Source organism: Podarcis cretensis (genome assembly GCF_951804945.1).
Source record: "Podarcis cretensis genome assembly, chromosome: 5".
Taxonomy (NCBI): domain Eukaryota; kingdom Metazoa; phylum Chordata; class Lepidosauria; order Squamata; family Lacertidae; genus Podarcis; species Podarcis cretensis.
The window spans coordinates 56845757-56865378 of record NC_137174.1 but is presented as its reverse complement, the minus strand read 5'-3'; the positions used below and the strand labels follow the sequence as shown (position 1 = coordinate 56865378).

The window sequence follows — 19622 nt, the reverse complement described above, 5'->3', positions numbered from 1 at the left end:
TATTGAGGAAGAACAACATCCAGTAAAAAGCAAAACAAAACAAAACAAAAACCCCAAAGAAACCCACATATAAAAAAGATTTGTCCAACTTACAGCCAATAACCAAAACTAGCTTATGACAGGTAGTATTCCTCCATCCCCTGCAGAAAATGAACCTTCACAGTTGGTTCAATGTCACATTTTCCTGCTGGGTGGAGGGGATCACCCAATGGGATGTACCACAGCTACTCAGAGAGGCGGGACCAGCTATGGACCTCCTATCCCTACTGGAGAACCACTGGCTGTAGTACTTGCCAACCAAAAGAAGCTTTGGCAGACGCACAGACATCAATCCTGTAATGTCTCACAAAGGTAGACAAAGAAGACCAGATGGATTCCCTGCAAATAGCCCCCAGAGATGCTGAAGGCAGCCAAAACAGAGGCACTCCTAGTAGAGTGAGCAGTGACCCCAGCAGACAAGTCAGAACAGAAACCTCACAACACTTGGAAATGCATCCTCTCAGCATCTGGAAAGTGTAGCAGTTGAAACCTTCTTTCCCATGGTTTGGGGCTGGAAGGAGAGAAACAGGGAATCACACAAGTGGAAGGATTCCATTCCCTTTAGATAGACATGCAGTGTGCTCGTCTTAAGTCCAAGAGAGTGCCTCTCCCTCTCCTTGTCCAATCTAGGGTAGGGGCAGAAAGAAGGGAACATGACATCCTAGTTCCTATCAAAACTTGAGTTAACCTTAGGAACAAGCATAGTGTCCAACTTCAGGATCACTGAATCCGGGTAAAAAACGCAGTGTTCCTTATGCACATTGGCATTCTGCTGAGTCATGAATAGGTCCATACAGGGCTGACCGAAGTGTAACACTATCTGTTCTAACACCACGGGCAGATGACTCAATTCTGCTTAAGACATGTCCTGGAGACTCAGCCAATCTGCCCTGGCATTTGAAGCACCTGGTACATATTCCACAGTGATAGATGCAAGGTGGTTCTCCGCCCAGTTGAACAGATGTGTTACCTCCCGCAGCAGTGTCAGAGATCTGGATCCACCCTAGTGCAAATATAAGCTTTCACACAAACTTGTCACCTGCTTTGCAGCCCTTGCCTGGCACTGCCACCCTGTGGCAGAGGCTGAGGCAGAGAGTGGAGGAATCAGTTTGCCTTTGGGCCTCTGAGCAGCACTGGTCCCCTCCCTTCCGGCCTGACATGTTGGTGGCATCAAGACTTCCTCTTCCAGCTGCCCAGAGATGATCCAATGCCTGTGAAGGCAAGAGTGCCCCTGAACTCTGCCACAGCTGCTGCATCACTAGACCCAGGAGAGGAGGGGGGAAAGGAGGCAGTTTCCTGCCCCCTAGAGGAGTAGGAATGAACCTATGCAGGAGAGGCTGGAGTCACTGAGGAGCCCTGAGATCCCAACAAACCACTAAAGTAGACATTGTGCACTCTCTCCCACCAAAACCTGAGGTAAGGCCTGGGACCGAGCCTCAGAACATGGATGAGGAGAAAAAAGCAGGCCCCAGAAAGGCTATCTGAGGGACCAATCCCCACTGTACCAAAACCTGCCAGATCCACCAACAGAACTTAGGGTGATGAGCTATGCTGTCAATCACTTGAATAGGAAGTGATGCAAGGCCCAGTGGCTGTGAACCCTCCAAAACCTCACTCTCTCAATGGGATGATCAGAAGGCCGACGTTGGTCTAAACTGACTTTTCTCCAGGTCAGCTAGCTGCTCCTCTGCAGCTTCTGCCAGCTCCTGGGATGAAGCGAACTTGAGGATACACGAAAGGAGACAGGTCTGATGTCACATTATCCTCATTCAGATTGGTCAGTAGAAACATTCAGCTTCTGTTGCAGGACAGAGTGAGAACAAGCTACTTTAGGCACCTTCACTCTGATGCCAACAAGTTATTTGCAGGTTTAGTGATAGCCTATTTTTGGAAATCCCAGGCTGAGCTACCTCTTGAGGTATGGAACAACAATATCTAGGACGTGGCTATTTCAGAGTGATTATCTGGGCTTAGAAGAGTAGCAAACAGTGTTATAAAGAGAGACAACTTTGATGAAACCCGCCCCCCTTCTTTTCATAAGGGAAGTAGCAATTTCTTCCACCAGTTTTGCAAACATGTTTGTGGAGAGTCTATATTGACCATTAATGTCCTAAGATTATGTAAGAGTATGTTACAATCGTAATGCTGCGTTTATTATTTGTTGTGGCGATTGTATTAAATTTGATTTAATAAAATTTTAAAATGAAAAAAAAATGCAGGTCCACAAGGCTTCACAAATCCCCCCCCCCAATTTTTTAATGATTGACATGGAAGAGTTTGAAGTTTCCAGTTTCTCAGAGGGAGAAAACATTCCCCCAGGGGGGGAGGGGAGCAGTGAATCTAATAGAAGAGAACAGGAGGAACAACAGGGAGGGACCGGCTGTTCCCAGGAAAGGCAAGGGTTAAGTTCTAGCTCAGATTCGGAGGAGGGGAGATACAGGCCAGCTATAGCCAGGAGGTTAGAAAAAAGAGCTGGAAAACAAAGGGAAGGGCACGTTTGACATTTTGAGAGTGGCTGGTCATGGAGAAGCAGAGCTCAGAAGGTATCTGAAAGAAGTGACTCTGAGGAATAATATTTAAGAACAGTTTATAAGATTGTTTTGTTAATACGCAATAAAAAGTTTTATAAAAGAACAAGAAGCGTTTGTGTGGTGATCTGAAGAGGACAACGACCAGGCTTGACAATGATCATTTGCACAAGTCCTCTGCAATACTTCTCTGGTGCCAAAAGGTTTCCCCAAATTAGTCCTTGAATGGCTACACCCACTTTTTACGCTTTAGCCACACCCACTTTGACATATGACCCTTTGATGGTTGGCCATGGGTTAATGCAGCACAGTGGTACCTCAGGTTAAGTACTTAATTCGTTCTGGAGGTCTGTCCTTAACCTGAAACTGTTCTTAACCTGAAGCACCACTTTAGCTAATGGGGCCTCCTGCTGCCGCCGCACTGCCGGAGCACGATTTCTGTTCTCATCCTGAAGCAAAGTTCTTAACCCGAGGTACTATTTCTGGGTTAGCGGAGTCTGTAACCTGAAGCATATGGAACCTGAAGCATATGTAACCTGAGGTACCACTGTACTTGGCCTGGAAAACGCTATCATCTTGGGGGCCTTAGTATTTAACCTTTTCCTTGCATTTTGTTAATAGAAAAGAGAAATATTTAGAAAATTGACCTTCACTTTATTTTTACTAATCAAAATTATATTATTTCTTTCACACACCATTACCACAGCAGGCTCCAGAATGACTCCAATTGCTTATGTTTATTTGGACTGCTAATTGTCCTGGGTGCTGAATGGTGGCTTAAGAGGCATAATTTGATGCAATGTGTTAAGTGCCTCATATCATCTGTGTGACCTACCTTGTTGGTTGAGAATTCCACACATGGTGAAATATAAATAAAAAAGGTGCTTTGAATGTTCAAAAGTTCTATATAAAAACTAGTTAATTTAACTATAACCTCTTGTCAAAAACCTATCAGGTAGTCAGTCTAACACTGAAGTACCATATTTTTCTGTGTGTAAGATGCCCCCAATGTAGAAGATGCCCCCTACTTTTGGGGACCCCAAATTTAGAAAATGGGCATATGCACTATCCGTGTATAAGACGCCTCCAGATTTTTAACCTTATTTTAAAGTAAAAAACCCTAGTTTTATACATGGAAAAGTAAGGTAAATCAGGACTCCCATTCCCAGGGCTGTGTGGATTTAGGCCAGGAAACCATTCCTTCTTTATTCTAAAAATGTTACAGTGCAATCTTCTGGGACGTCTACTTAGAAATATGCCCCACTAAATCCAATGGGACTTACTCCAAAATAAGTGTACATAAGATTGCAGCCTTATTTCTTTTGATTTTTACTATTTTAATTTGTACAATCATGCCACTTTTAAAATCATATTTCCTTTTGCTAGTATGCATAAATCACCACTAAAAACAGGAGTGTGTTGCCTTTTTCAATAAGCAATAATACTTACCAACCAGGGAAAGAGATGTGGGAGGGAGGTCTTACTTTTTTTCTCCCCTACAGATTTTTGAAAGTCTCTCATTAGTTACATCCACTTCAGGCTTGCCAGAGGCTGGTAGGTTCAAGATCATTATCACCCCAGGGCCTAATACTGGCCACTGAAGGCAAGAAGCACCAACAGCAAATCTATACCTGGAGAAATCTATAGCTTGGACATGGTCAGTGGGATATCTGTGGCAGACAAGCCCTTTCAATGACAGTCGGCAGAGAGGTATCTCTGCTCCATCCTAACCCCCTTCAGCCAGCAAATCTGGAGATTAGGAGTGCTTTGTCAGACTGCAATCCTATACATACTAACCTGAAAGTAAAAACTTATGAGGTCAATGAGACTTACTAGGAACATATGTATGTATAGAATTGCACTGTTAAGGCTGGTCACAACACCGAGGCTTCAGAAATGCCAAGCTCAGTTTTCAAGAAGATTCCAAATGTGAAACTGATCAATGAGACCTAGAGAAGTAACATGGACTACAAGGAAGAAAGAAAAGAGGAGGAGCTAGAAAATAGTGTTCAAAAATATGAATTATTGAGATTTTCAACATGACTCCATCCAGGTCATTTGACCACCTCGCAAGTTGGACATTTTTAAAGCTATAGAAATTATTTCATTCCTTGCCAACTTTTAAAACTCAGAATTCTCTTATACCATATGCACATATCTGTATCTGACACAAGAAGACATCCATTGATAATTACTTGATATAAAACTAATTTCTTCTGTTAAAAAACACATGTTCTCAATACGTGTATCTATATTTATGAAACATCCATGGAATATGTAGCAATGTGGCAGGGCTATTATTGTTGTCTTGACACCACTGGCACTGGCAAAGCAACAGCTGGAAAAAAAATAATATTTTCCATTACATCCACCAAGTCTGTCATCAATCTTTCCTCCGCACAAGTAGGGACAGGCTATTTTTAATATTCAGATGAGCCAAAAATAATATAGGGATGACAACCAAGTATAACTATTTCCTCTTAACCACCTGTTGACAGTTTTAGGCTTTGTTCAACACCAACTGATTGTCTCTTTTCCATACTAGCAAAGAATTAAACTTAGGTTTAATCTACTGTCACATTCTCTTAATTTTACTACTTTCCTCTGCAAGTTAATTAATTCTATTTCATAACATTACAAGCCCAAACCCTCTCTAATTATGTCAACTTTGACGTTATTCACTCATTTGTGGAGAGTAAAGTAACAGGGAATTCTCTTTTTTAACCTTAAAAATTTGTTTCTAATCTTAAAAAGTAGAAAAAGCCCACATAAATCAATTTAAACATTAAGTATATGCCACCTAAATGAAAAATATAAAACAATTGTCTAGATCTTGGGTCATAACATTGTTGCAATATAGCAGGGGTAACAATACCACAACTCACAAAAACAAGCATCCCTTCTACCTCCTCTTTGCCTAAGAATGAATAACACAATGGTGGAAGCAACACAATCCTGCAAACATCAAGTTATGCAATATAAATAGACAGATTGAATGACACTGCCAGAGACATGCATAGTAAAAAAAGAAGAAGCCATGTCTGAGTTGAGGAGAGAAACCAGCAGTAAGAGATGCAGGGGCCTGTGGAACGGAAAGCAATGCCAGCTGGCTCTCAACCATGTGAAGATATTTGAATGTGGTCCTTAGGGCTCTGGAACTTTGCTTTTTCCTGTAGTAAAATGCTTTCCTTACATAAAGAGCTTACCGGTGATATGCTTCCCGACGATACTTCTTCATAGCATAGCCATCCATATTTGCAGGAAGATCTGCTGCATTTTGCAGTCTGTCACTCCATGAAGTTGTCATTTTGTTGTTGTTTTGTGCAATTGTCACTTAATTCTGAAACAACAAATGAAGACACTTTTTTAGTTTGTAATGTATGTCTCACCACTCCCTGTTTTTAAAAAGAGTCATAAATACTTGGGGGAAAGCAAGTGGCTGATAAAAACAGTTATCTTAGTTGTAAAAAGAAAAAAAAGACAAAACCAGAGACTCTAGCATACTTGTGGGGGTATATACTTCAGTATGCATACTTCAGTAAGCATGCTTCAACAAGCTTGCTTCAACAAGAATGCTGTGCGATCGAAATGAATGCTTCTAGATTGCATCAACAGAAGTACAGTGTCTAGATCAGGTTTCCTCAACCTCGGTCCTCCAGATGTTTTGAGACTACAATTCCCATCATCCCTGACCACTGGTCCTGCTAACTAGGGATCATGGGAGTTGCAGGACAAAAACATCTGAAGGGCCGAGTTTGAGGAAGCCTGGTCTATATCATGGTAAGCAATGGTGCAGCTCTCTTCTGCTCGTGTCTAGTTCTGGGAACCAACACTAAAGAAGGATATGAACAAACTGGAATGCATGCAGAGGTCAATAAAGTTGGTGAGGAGGCCTGAAGACCAAGCCATTAGAGAAAAGATTGAAGGAGGTATATGTGGTTATCCTGAAGAAAAGATTATTAAAAGGCAATAAAATAGCCATCTTCAAATAACTGAGGAGCTATCACACAGATGATGATAGCTGCTCCAGAGCATAGGATGCAAGCCATTTAAATTAAAAGGAAAATGATTTAGATTAAATTTTAGGAAGATCTTTTTGACTTTATGGGCCATTTGACAGTGGAACAGACTGTCTGGGATGTGATAGACTCCCTTTCATTTGAATTTTCAAAGGAAAGACTGGATTGTCACCTAACAAGGATGCTGTAGTAATGCATACCCTGCATCAAGAGCTGCTTAGGTACATCAGAAGTCATCTAGTCTATGTTTCTATGAGTACTACAGAAAGAGAAAGAACCTACCTAAATTACATCCATTTATTAATGGAATATCAAACTTATTTACACAATTTAACATTTACAATAAAGAATCAACAGCAACAGACCAACAATTGCAGGTCTCTCGTGTCTCATTCTATGTAACAACACACTTGAAGGGAGTACAGGAGCAAGCAGATAAAGCACTATAAACAAGGCATACTGAAGCAGTCTCTCCAGAAACCAGCACAAGCAGGAAATGGTCTTAATGGAAATGGGAGTTGATGAAAGGGAGAAACAGGAACCATCAGTTGCAAATGTATCAGGTTTGACTTGGCCTTTGGCCTGTTTGATATTGTGACTTGGCTTCTCCATCAACTGCCTCTTGAAAAGTCTGAGGACATTTTCTAGTCTCCAGCCACCGTCATTCCAGCAGCAACTAATAAAAGGATAATATCCTTATGGTATCACAATTATGATTTGTAAATCATTAAACACAGGAAAGACTTAAAGTATAAAGTTTTTACAACCATCAATTTAGGTCAGCTGTGCTGACTAATGTGGCCCAAATTGCTCAATTTTCAATCTCTTTGCATTTTGCTATTTAAAACTTTCCTAAACTGACATGTTAATTCCTTGGGGGTGAGGGCAGCCCCAGCCAACAGAGAGAATGAATGCATTAAAGGACTGAGGTAAATTTCCTTTCCATTCATCATTTCAGTAAGAGATGGTTAGGAATACATATGGGGAGAAGCGAACAGAAGTAATTAAAATTCAGACATCAGTTCCACATATGTAAGGAAGCCCTTTTTTTGCTTATAAGCAATACATAAATTAATAAAAATGTATGTTTCTCAAGAACCACAGAGCCTAGAACTTGCCGATCAGGTCAGCAGTTCGAATCCCCGTGACGGGGTGAGCTCCCATTGCTCGGTCCCAGCTCCTGCCAACCTAGCAGTTTGAAAGCACGTCAAAGTGCAAGTAGATAAATAGGTACGGCTCCGGCGGGAAGGTAAACGCCGTTTCCGTGTGCTGCTCTGGTTTGCCAGAAGCAGATTAGCCATGCTGGCCTCATGACCCGGAAGCTGTACGCCGGCTCCCTCGGCCAGTAAAGCGAGATGAGCGCCGCAACCCCAGAGTCGGTCACGACTGGACCTAATGGTCAGGGGTCCCTTTACCTTTACCTTATGTTTCTCAAGAACCTTCAGCTCCCTAGAAGCACAGTTTTTCCATACAAGCAGTTTACTTCAGCCAAAAATCTTTTTTCCCCTGGTAGAGTGGAACAATAGTTGGCAAGTGCCTCTCCTCCTCCAAACTTAACTTTAAATCTGACACCGGGATCCAAATAGCAAATACCCAAACACACAGAAGGCTGAATCTCTTCCCATTGTGAATTCAAAGAATTAATGATTTGAATCCTTGTGTCAGAGTAAGATATTATAAGTTTACACACATTTGCTCCTTCACCATGGAGAGATCTTCAGCCCTGGTAAGTGTCTGAACTGGACCTAAGATTCATCAGTGAATCTTGTAATGCTTGGCAGGATGGAAAATAATGTGTTTAATGATGCAAAAGAAAATAGTATTAGCCAATTAACTAAACTGGTGCCTCAACTATGGCAACACCCTTTTAAGTTTGAAGTACCAAAGCGGATCAATAAGTACAGAGGTTTCATTCCAGTGATGAAAATGGATTATGATTTCTACCAAAAATTCCATAGGGTCATACTCGAATTCTTACTTCAGTACAGTGGTACCTGGGGTTAAGAACTTAATTCGTTCTGGAGGTCCATTCTTCTTTCTTTTTTTTTATTCAGAGGTCCGTTCTTAAATTACACACACATACAGTGGTACCTCAGATTAAGTACTTAATTCGTTCCGGAGGTCCGTACTTAACCTGAAACTGTTCTTAACCTGAGGAACCACTTTAGCTAATGGGACCTCCTGCTGCCGCCGCCACGCAATTTCTGTTCTCATCCTGAAGCAAAGTTCTTAACCTGAGGTACTATTTCTGGGTTAGCAGTAGCAGAGTCTGTAACCTGAAGCGTCTGTAACCCGAGGTACCAGTGTAAATAAAGTGGATCCAATCCCTTAATGTAACTCCATTCCAGGTTATTTTACTGCTTTCACCTCTGTCCATACCAACTGACACAATGCAATACAGATTTCAAGCTGCTATGATGAATCAGAAAGGAGGATGCAGGAACCTTGTACAGTACTGATCTTCCTTTGGGTTAATGATTTTGTTTACTTTAACAAATATTTCTTTTCAAATGATGGAAGGGTACAAGTTAAAAATAAGTTGAGCTGAACCATGACATACTTTTGTAAGTCAGTAGGATAAGTATGTTAACAGCATAGGCGGCTAGCCAGCTAAAATTCTGAGCTATAAAGTCTATGGCACCTTTCTTAAATTACAAAAACTTATTTTAAAGGCCAAGCATCTGTAAATAGCTTCAAATAAATATAGAAACCTGTAAACATGCCAAGCACATCAGAAACAACCTTCTGCAATTTATTTCAATTACAGTGCTCCTAACACTATTATAGCTAAGCAAAGAACTTCTACCATATTGCATGCTCAAGGTATAAAGCCTTTTCCCAGGCTAACATGATGCATATGAGAAGGTGTCTGTGTGCAATGCACATTTCAAAAATAGAACACAACACATATAGGTTATTCTCCCCCCCCTTTTAACACAGCAAATGCTGACAAATTAAGTAGCTTTCCACAGAGATCTGACAGTAAAAAAGTTGAGAGGTGGAATTGCCAGACAGTTCTCTTATTTTTTGAACACAGAGCTCAAATATTTTTGTAGCTTGTTATAAATGGATGGGGTGTTTTTGTTGTTGTTGTTTTTGTGTGTGTGTTTTTGTATACATCCTCCTTTCAGTTATCATGGTTTCAGTACTTTGACCTGACCAGCTAACAGAATTGGGTGGTAGAACAAAAGATGTGTGATGACCCTGCTTTTTCTAGTTCCTTCACAATAAGCTTGCATAACAAAAAAAGCAAAGTTTTAATACCCAGAGCATACACACATATATAGATAAACAGCGGAAGGCTTCTAACATTCTATGAAATACTGTATCTCCAAGTCCCTGTATTCATCACTAAAAGGCATTCAGTTTATTTGTTTATCTTATTGGGATCAGCACCTTACAATCAATGAAACTTCATTACACCAATAGGGGGCAGTAAATGTTATCTTCCTTAGCTCACAGATAATCCCAACACAGATAATTTATTTTAACATTTCATCAGCAGAAATGAAAACAGAACTGAGAAATATTGAATATTATTTTACTGATTAAAGGATGCAACCTCAAAGTATATTCCTATAATACCCTACCAACTAACACAAAGGATTATCACAGAAGATTACAGTAAAAAACAAACATGCAAAATTCAATGAAACCAACAGTTTTAAGCACCACTAAGTTTAGGGCTTCTGTTTCACAAACAGGTCTTAGCATTATTTTTAAATATTTCTGCTTATTAACAAGGAGTGTTCTTTTTTAGACAAATCAATAACTATAAAAATGCAACTAAATGTACCTGATAAATTGTCTAATTTTATTTCATGCCTTTTTATATCCCACCATGCTATCTGTAGAAATAAGGGGTGTGTTATAAATACATTTAATAAATAAGCAAATGTATCCTGTTATATGTAATAAGAGTGGGAAAAGAACAGAGAGGGATCAGTAACTCCTTACATCAGGGGTGACTAACCACTGAAGTTTGGGCCCACTATAGTTGAATGTATAGCTTCTAGTAGTTACAAGCTATGCATCTGAGCCATGAGGGACTAACAACAGGGACTCCCCTAAACATCTCAATGATCAGGCATATATCAGGCAGTCCTTAAGATATCCTAGCCCCATGTTGTTAAGAATCTTGTAAATTAATAAAAGAATTTGAACCTGGCCCAGTAACATATGGGCAGACATTGCAAGCTTTTAAGCACAGGAGCTATGTGCTGGCAGTAATCTTTCCCCATCAGTAGTCCAGCTGCAGCATTTTCCACCTGCTGGAGCTTCTGGATCAGGCACAAGGGCCACATAGAGCTCATTGAAATAATTGAGTCATGAAGTTACCAATGCATGAATTACTGTAGCCAGGCTATACCTGTCCACAAAAGGCCACAGTTGGTGCACTAACTGTAGTGGCTACATGCCTAGCCACTGAGCCTCAAGTGACAAAGATGAATCCAGGAATACCCCCCAAACTATGCAACTGTGCTTTCAGAGGTAGAGTAACCCCATTCAGGAATGGAAAATGGCCAGCCTCCCAGACACTGGAACCACCCACCAACAGCGTCTTCATATTCTCTGGGTTCACACTGTGTTCATTAGCCACCATCCATTCCACAACTGCATCCAGACAATATTCCAGACCATGCTCAGCCTCTCCTGACTCATATATTATGATGAAATAGAAGGTGAAGCACTGGACACCTTGACTGGACTTGCAAAAACTGCTATACCTAAGGCACTACGGAACTGGGCGACTTAATCCTTGAAGTGCCATGCAAGCTGCTCACAGCATGTTACCAAGTGCTCCAAAGATGCATCTACTACTTCTAGTACAGTTAGTCTCCAAACCACCTGAAATAACTTTGCTGGATGGGTCATCAAGGAAGCAATACTGGCAGCAAAGTAATTCTTCACTGCAACTTGTTTTCTTTGACTGCCACTTTAGTAGGCAGAACTGTGTAATGTAAGAAGTGTGTGATCAGCTTTGGAGCAGGTTTTCCCCCATATATGCTCCAGTTGTCTTCCAGCTTGCTTCACTGACTGCAACTCCTCAGTAAAGCAAGGCACAATTCAGGCCCTGCAGCATCAGACAGAACCCCCAGGAACAATCACATCAACAGCCCTCATCATCTCCCCATACCACAATGACAACAGGGCCTCACTGGGCTCTATCCACTGGGAAATCCCACAGAGCAGTCAGGAACCTATACAATTCCATTAGTCTCCAAGGGCAGACTATCCAAATTGGTCCCATCCCCTGTAGGAAGGGGCTGCTGCCAAAAGTCCAAACTTCACTAGGAAGTGGTCTAACCATGGCAACAGGGTTACAAACGCCACTCCTATATCCAGAGCATCCTTTTCCCCACCTGGGTGAATACTAAATCAAGGATATACCCTGCTCCGTGCACTGAGCCAGTGACTATCTGGGACAGCTATCCATGGCTCCTAAGGAGCTAACAAAACTGTTAGCCAGCAGAGGAGAATGTTCCTTAGTTCCTCCAACACCACACCATAAACAACCTCAGTCAGCTTGATCAGGGAGGTAGTAGGGTAGGTGGTACAACAGCATCCCCAGACTATCTCCATGACCCATAACAGGCCCTCCAGTCCAGCTCCTAAGTGGAAAGGCTTCCTAGTGAGAGAATGAGCTGCTATGAACAATGGCAATGCCTCCCCACCAAACTTCTAGTCTGGTTTGGTGTTGCAGTGAGTACCCAGCTGGGTAAAGCTGTGTCAGGTCAGACCCACCCAGCTCCCCCACCAGGTCAGCCGGTTCATCCATGATAAGAGCGTGGATCAACACAGTCTTATTATGAAGAGACCTGCTGTTCAAGAACAAAACCAGGCTATTGGGCACAGTGGATGATATCAAAGATGGGGTGGACACAGCAAAGGACAGGATGCATGCATCTATAAACACTACTACAACCCACCCGCCATGCCATGCCCTCTCCACATTCAGCAGGATAACTGATATCCTTGGACCTGCTTATCCTCTCTCTTTCCTACATACATGGGATAGCTCAGTGGGTAGAGCATATATCTCCAAGTATTCCCTACCACAACACACAACTGCTTCAGGCTTTCACAATAATCCCCCATGGCTCATCCTTTTTTCCTGGTAGTATCATAAAAAAGGAAACATGGGGAAAACAAACAAACTAGCATTTATACCAAAGTTTTAACCTTCTTAGACACTGATCCACCAATTATCAGTGGATCACAAGCTTGCATAAGTACTGAAATTTGGGCTGGTTCTAAATCTACCAGTATATACTCAAGTAATTAAGATTTTTTTCAAAATATTCTAGATGCATGTTTCAGTGGTATATTCTGCTAACTATTAAACACTGTTTTGTCTAGGTGAACACAAAACCAAAAGTGAGCAGGCCAGATGGCATTTTCAGGGTGCACTAAGTTCAACTATTGGCACATCTGAGAGTTTAATTATTTGCAGTTCCAGGAATGGCTGTTAATATTACAAAAATACAAATAAGACATACTTGGTCATTTGGCCAATGCATGCTTACAGCAGAATTGTTAAATGTTGCAACAAAACACTCATGACAGATATTCTTAAAAGCTTGAATGGATAGAGAAATCTGCCAATTTGGCAGCCATTTCTCTGCTGTAGGTTGGTGGTGCCAAAGCGAACAAAATTTAAATAAAGTGAAAGAAAATATAATCCCAATCCCTATGGAAGGTTGCCTGAAATATATGACATAATGGTAGACCAACTGCCTCTATCATAATGCCAGGCCAACACTATACAGAATTTGCCCCCTCTTTATCCACCAGATTTCATGAGTGTGTATAATGAAGTGACACGAAGAAGAAAATGTCAGCAGTCTTTCCAAACTGCTGTTCAATCTCAGGACAAGGGCCAAATGTAGTGGATTTTAGCATAGATTTCATGGTACGTAAGTAACTGCACTACTAAAAGCTTGGTTTTAACAAAATGCCAGTCTCTACCCCTACAATTAGCTATCTTGACTGCATGTTTTCTATTCAACGAGTTTTGCAGATCACTCAGAGTCAAACATACTCACCAAGTGATTTCTACATACAAAAAAAAAAAAAAAATCACCTCAATAACTTCCCCTCTTTGAATTTTGGAAAATGCAGCCCTTCAGTGACTGTGCAAGAGAAATGGAAGTTTCACAGAATGTAAGTAAAGACAGCTGCAGTGATGGAGTAAGAAGAACAAAATGTACAAATTAAAGGCTTGCTGTGCCATGCAGCTGGATGCAGCAACCTCTTTCAGGCTGCAGCATGAGATGGAAGGGAATTGATGAAGACAGACATTGGTGTCTGAATCGTGCAACAATATCTTCTTTTAAAAGTGTTGTTCCTGTCAAGAGTTATCAGGTGCCAAACTAGGGAAAGAAATCACAGGCCTTTGTGGAGACAAGAAAGAGAAATTTGATTTCCACAATCACTGCCCACCTTCTTACACAAAAGATGATTTTTATGTCAACATCTGGCTGAGGGTGTGTGGAATGAAAAAATAATTTTGACTAAGATCATTTTTGCGCTGCCACGAGAGTGTGTTTCTACTCAATCCTCAACAGAACATAGGAAGTAAGCACCACAATTTCACTCTGTCTCTCTCCCCAAGGGAAGAAAAAGAAGCAACGTGTCTCCAGTTTCCTGTTATTAACACCGCACTAGTTAAGAATTATGGATACCATTCAGTAAGGAGAAGAAGATGAGGCAGCACCACTGCACTAGAAATACTGAAGAGAGGTGAAAATACTCAAGAGCCACTCACGGGGCGTGGGGGAGGAGAACCCTGTTAACTTTAAGCATCACTTAAAAATGGGGAGCGGGTGCTCTCCCACCTCAAATCCTGCCCCTTTCTGGAATGGGAGCTTGGGGTTTTTTCTACTCAAGTCCATCACTCATACTTCACACACTCACAAACTCTCTCTCTCTCTCTCTCTCAGACACACACATCCATACACAGAGAGAAACAGAGAAAGAAAGTTATAGTGCTCCCACCCAGCAGGCCAACGTGAGGCACCTTCCCCAGCTCCCTCCTCTCCCACAGGATGGGATTTCAATCGCTCATTTCCCCGCGGCGCGGAAAACGGCAGTGACGCCAGGTGGGGAACGGGGTCCTTCCTTCCTCCCTCCGTGAGGGAAAAGCGAGAGACCCGTCTCCCGCGTCATTTTGGGGGTTTCGTGACAGAACTACGATGCGCTCTCTTCCTCTTTCCCCTGCCTCAGGAGTGGGGGCGGGAGGGGGGTTCGCCTTTCTTCCCGCCACCCCTCTCCCCCGCCGCTACGGGGGCGCGAGAGGCCAGTCCGTTGCTTCCCGGCCTCCGTCCCGCTCACCTCTCCCAGCGCGCGCGCGGCTCTCACTCGCCCCTCGCTCTCCGCGAAAAAGAAATCGCACAACTGAACTGCCGCAGCACTGGACCTCGCGCACACCGCGCCTGCGCGAGCTAGCCCTTTCGTTGCCTCCCCCTTCCCGCGGTTAGGGACCGAGGAGAACGTGACGCTTTACAGCAATGCCGCAAACGCAGCCAGGAAGCCGGTAGGCCGCACTCAACGGCTGAACGCAAGCGGGGGGGGGGAGGGGGGAACAAAGTTTTTTGTCTTCTACTTGATTAATTGGCGTACATTTTTCAGGTTTTACGGATAGGCGACCACCTGACAATGAAGCTGGGGGTAACTAGAAACAAGCGAGGAAAAACACTGAACCAGCCGGACAAACCTTTACCAAACGTTGGCGCAATGGAAGCGACAGGTGTCAAACATCATCTGTCGTTGTCAGTCCCACCCCCGAACCTTAGGGTGGAGGATGGGATGATGATGATGATGATGATGATATAATATCCCTGATACAAAAGGAAAAAGGATTGGAAAGTGAAGAGGAAAACCAGGGAAATTTCAGCGCCAGGGCTTTTGTACTCTTAAAAGAATGACCAGGTGGAGTGGAGGAGGTAGTTCTGGGTGGGGAAGAGAAAAATGGAAGTAGTTGGTCCTCATAGCCAGGGTGGTGGAGAGGCAGGGCCAGGGCTGTCATTAGGCCAACTAGGCAGGTGCCATGGACACAGGCCTCAAAGGGACCTTTGAGGGGTTTTACAATTCTATACAGCTTATTCAAAATGATTTGTGTGCTTTGTATTTGAGAAAGATGATCAAGGATTGTTGCACTACAAAATAAAAAAAATTCCTTCCAGTAGCACCTTAGAGATCAACTAAGTTTGTTATTGGTATGAGCTTTGGTGTGCATGCACACTTCTTCAGATACCCTTCAGATACCTCTTCAGATATTCAGGGTATCTGAAGAAGTGTGCATGTACACAAAAGCTCATACCAATAACAAACTTAGTTGGTCTCTAAGGTGCTACTGGAAGGAATTTTTTTGTTTTGACTACGGCAGACCAACACGGCTCCCTACCTGTTGCATTACAGTAAGCCCACAATTTATGAGGGGGTTACGTTCCGGGGATTGCACCTAAAGCCAAAATCACATATAGTCAAAACACATTGGGTTCAATGGCAAATGGGGTTGCAAAAGTATTTTCCTCAGATGTCCACCTGAGTCCCCACTGCTGCTGTCTTGCTCTCTCCCTCTCAGGCCCCTGCCATCTTGGCCACATCATTATTCTTCCCACTTACCCAGATCACCAAACAGTGGCAAGAAGGTGGGTTTTCTTTTCTTTTTGAAAAGTGTTTAGCTAGGCAAGTGTACTGTCCTCTTGCTTATAGCATAGCTGTGGCTCTGGTTGCATGTATGCGGCAGCTAATCAGTGAGGCAGGCCATTGCTGTCCATTTTGGAACCATTGATTATTTAAAGGCATTTAAAACTTTTTTGGACAAACCGGACTGCATTAGCTGTAGTAGTTTATTTATGTTTTCTGTGTTAAAAAAACAGAATCAATATTCCTTCAACCTGTCTCAAAAGCACTGTAGATCAAACAAACCCTTTCAATTTCTTCAGGATGTGTGGTTGAACCTGTTTTCTCATGCAGTTTCTTTGCCGAAGAGCAGGGAAGAAAAAATGCTGGTAATTTGTGTACCATCCCTGAACAATCTAAAGACTACATGCCATGCGCAAGGGGGAGGAGAAGCGCCTAGCAAATGAAAACGCAAGAAGGAAGTTGACTGACTGGGCATTGGTATAGTTGGTATCGCTCCAGCTGGATCACAGAGTCAGATCTGACAGTTTCCACAATGAATAGCCTCCCACGCGCTTCTCATATTAGTAGCTATTATGAAATAACAGAATAAAGTTCAGGTTTGTGTGATAATACAGGCAAATACTTAGGACCCTCCAGTTAAAAATATTCATATTACGAAAGCTTTTTTTGTTAAAGCTGTTTTCATCACATTCATTTTTTAAAAGCAACACTTTCCTTATTACATGTGTTTATTATATTTATAATCCTGCTTTTGAGGAAAACAAATAAATATATACCCAAGCAGATTACATAACTTGAAGTACAATACTCAATGCAGTGTTTCTGTTTTTTAAAGAGGAATTCAAGGCACAAAATTAAACCCAACAGTACATTTATGCATTTGTGGGTGCCAGACACTTAATCCATGGACTCAACAAGTGTTAAGCGAACAAAGGGAAAGGCCATTAAGAAGGCAAATGCTCTGAGCCAAATAGCAAAGAGGTGGGGCCCCTCCTCCAGCTCTTAGATAGTCAGAAGGACAAAAGCCAGAGTTTAGAGTCTGTGTGTAATATGAGCTAGAAGTAAAAGCTGCTGGCTGAAAAGCCAGAGAAGCAGAGCATGATGTTTGATTTCTGTTTGAATCCAAGGCTACAGCTGTAACAGAAACCAGATCCTTTTGGGGTGTTAATGCTGTGAACCCCTCCATTGTAGGCTCAGGTTGTATATATGTGTAAATAAACTATATATCATACACATACAACAATCTCTGCCGTGCCTCATTGGCAAAAGGAAAACATGAACCTGGGTGAGTGCCTAGAACCCTTAGAACCTCACACTGCAACAATACTAGACAGAGACAGCAGAATGTTAGGAAGATCCCTTATACTGGTCCCTGTAGAATGGACTTGCAGCAGTCCTCAGATTAATAAACATATTAAAATAAAAAATCTGGCACTGATACATAGAATTGCATCATTCCAAAAATGAGTAGTCCCTGAAAGATATTTTGAAAGTTCAGGTTCTGAAGGCAGATTAAAGGAAGGTCTCCAGCAAAAACCTTTTCCAGCCCTGCTAGCAGAGATCATTTCTAAATAGATATGTTGGGTAATGAACTTGAGATGTTCTGCATCCCAAACATGTTACTAAGCCTTTGTAATGCTAGAAGGATATAAAATGCGGCCTTAGTGAAGGACATTACATAGTGTGTGTGCGTGTGTAAAAAATGGTTTGGGGGATACTTGACAAAGCTGAGCAGCTTTTTAAAATAGAGCAGCTGAAGAGATAAGGAGAAACAACTAAGCTGAGAAGCTGAGGAAGAGAAGGAAGCAGATGGACAAAGATTCAGAAAGTAGAGGAACCATGAACATTGGCAACAGACTGTGACAGAAACAGCAACATGCTTTCTCCTGAGTCAGATCATGGGTCCATCTAGATCAGTACTGTCTATTCTACATTGTCTGCCAGTAATTCTTCAAGGTTTTATTTTGGAATTTTCTAGCCCTGCCTGGAGATGCCAGAGGCTGAACCTGTGACATTTTGCATGCAAAGCATTTACAATTGCTTCTTCAATACATTTGTTATAATTAAATTAACTGTTCTGAATTTAAAATATACATGTGTTTGTGTTAATTAAGACTTCAAAGTGATTGTGTTCTGCCTTTTCTCATCCATTGTACTGTGCTCATTACACCTTAATGTCTATCACATGTTCTTTTGGGGCATTCTCCCCTCACACAATTACAGTCTTATGAAAGGAAGAGCAGGGCTGCTCCTGCTGCTTCCACCCCCAATGTTTGCATCCTCACTGGTCCTGTCTTCTGCCATTCATGCATTCAACAGGGATTGTCTGAATTGGGCAGTTTGCTATATATAAACAAAGGTTTCCTATATGATTTAGAACCCAGCAAGCATGGTTGCAATCTCTTTCTCACACAAGTGTAATTACTTGAAGGTAGAATTCCTGAAAGGACTATTGTTCATGCTGGCTAGAGCTGATGGGATTTAGAGTCCAACAATATTTGGAAGGCTACAGTTTAGTCACCTCTCCTTTATTGGATTTAAGGCTGCAATGTTATACAGTGGTACCTCGGGGTACAGACGCTTCAGGTTACAGATGCTTCAGGTTACAGACTCCGCTAACCTAGAAATAGTACCTTGGGTTAAGAACTTTGCTTTAGGATGAGAACAGAAATTGTGCGGCGGCGGCAGGAGGCCCCATTAGCTAAAGTGGTACCTCGGGTTAAGAACAGTTTCAGGTTAAGAACGGACCTCCGGAACGAATTAAGTTCTTAACCAGAGGTACCACTTTACAGAGTTGTTTTGAATACTGTATTTACCCCCTGTACCCAACTTCTGGAGGCAGCTTGCAATATTCTTATGGGTTTTCTATCATATTTCTGTTAATAGGACTACCAGTGTGGGTTGGCTTGACAAAGGAGTGTTAATAGCTTGAGATGTTCAGGTGACATGTCTTTATGAGAGCTAATTACCATATGAAAGATTACTGTGTGACAAAGGACTAGCCCAGGATATTGTGAATAGAGGAAAAATATGAGAGGTAGGCAGGGAGCAATGGGAGTATGCTTCCTTGTCTAGCTACAAATGATGTATTCTAGGCCTCCGTGTGTGAATAAAGGAGGCAGGTTGCAATTTTTGGAGAAGTGGAAAAGATAAACAGAGGACTTGTTAAGCTCCAGAAAGTACCATTTGGAGAGGGAATCTGGAGATCTGATGTGGAACAGTGGATTTGGCTGACTGTTGGAATGTTAAGTTGTCCCTCTTGCTCAATCTGTGTACTTACAAATAAATTAAAATATTACAAAACAGCAAAAGCCTCCAGTGACCTCATTCCAAAGAAAACTAAATCTGGGTAAGTGCTGTGTCCCTGGAACTTCCACAGCACTTG

General features: G+C 42.1%; 1 protein-coding gene and 1 long non-coding RNA gene across 10 annotated transcripts in view; one reads left to right on the top strand and one right to left on the bottom strand.

Annotated features, from left to right (window-relative positions):
* The window catches only part of NT5C2 (5'-nucleotidase, cytosolic II), an 86866-nt gene extending 71815 nt beyond the window's left edge, over positions 1-15051 (bottom strand). For 3 of the 9 annotated variants that reach the window (XM_079977464.1, XM_079977462.1, XM_079977463.1), the window contains exons 1-2: positions 14921-15051; positions 5774-5907 (exon numbers count right to left, since the gene is read on the bottom strand). In XM_079977464.1, coding sequence (XP_079833590.1) covers positions 5774-5874 — 101 coding nt within the window. In that variant the 5' untranslated portion in view covers positions 5875-5907; positions 14921-15051. Of the gene's footprint in view, positions 1-5773; positions 5910-14584; positions 14775-14920 lie in introns of those variants that run through there. The other 6 variants (XM_079977468.1, XM_079977466.1, XM_079977467.1 and 3 more) reach the window with 4 other exon arrangements.
* On the top strand, positions 15050-17926 carry LOC307216857. Its single transcript, XR_013839339.1, has 2 exons — positions 15050-15122; positions 15218-17926. It is a non-coding gene; the product is annotated as an uncharacterized lncRNA (long non-coding RNA).
* Positions 17927-19622: the final 1696 nt, after the last annotated feature.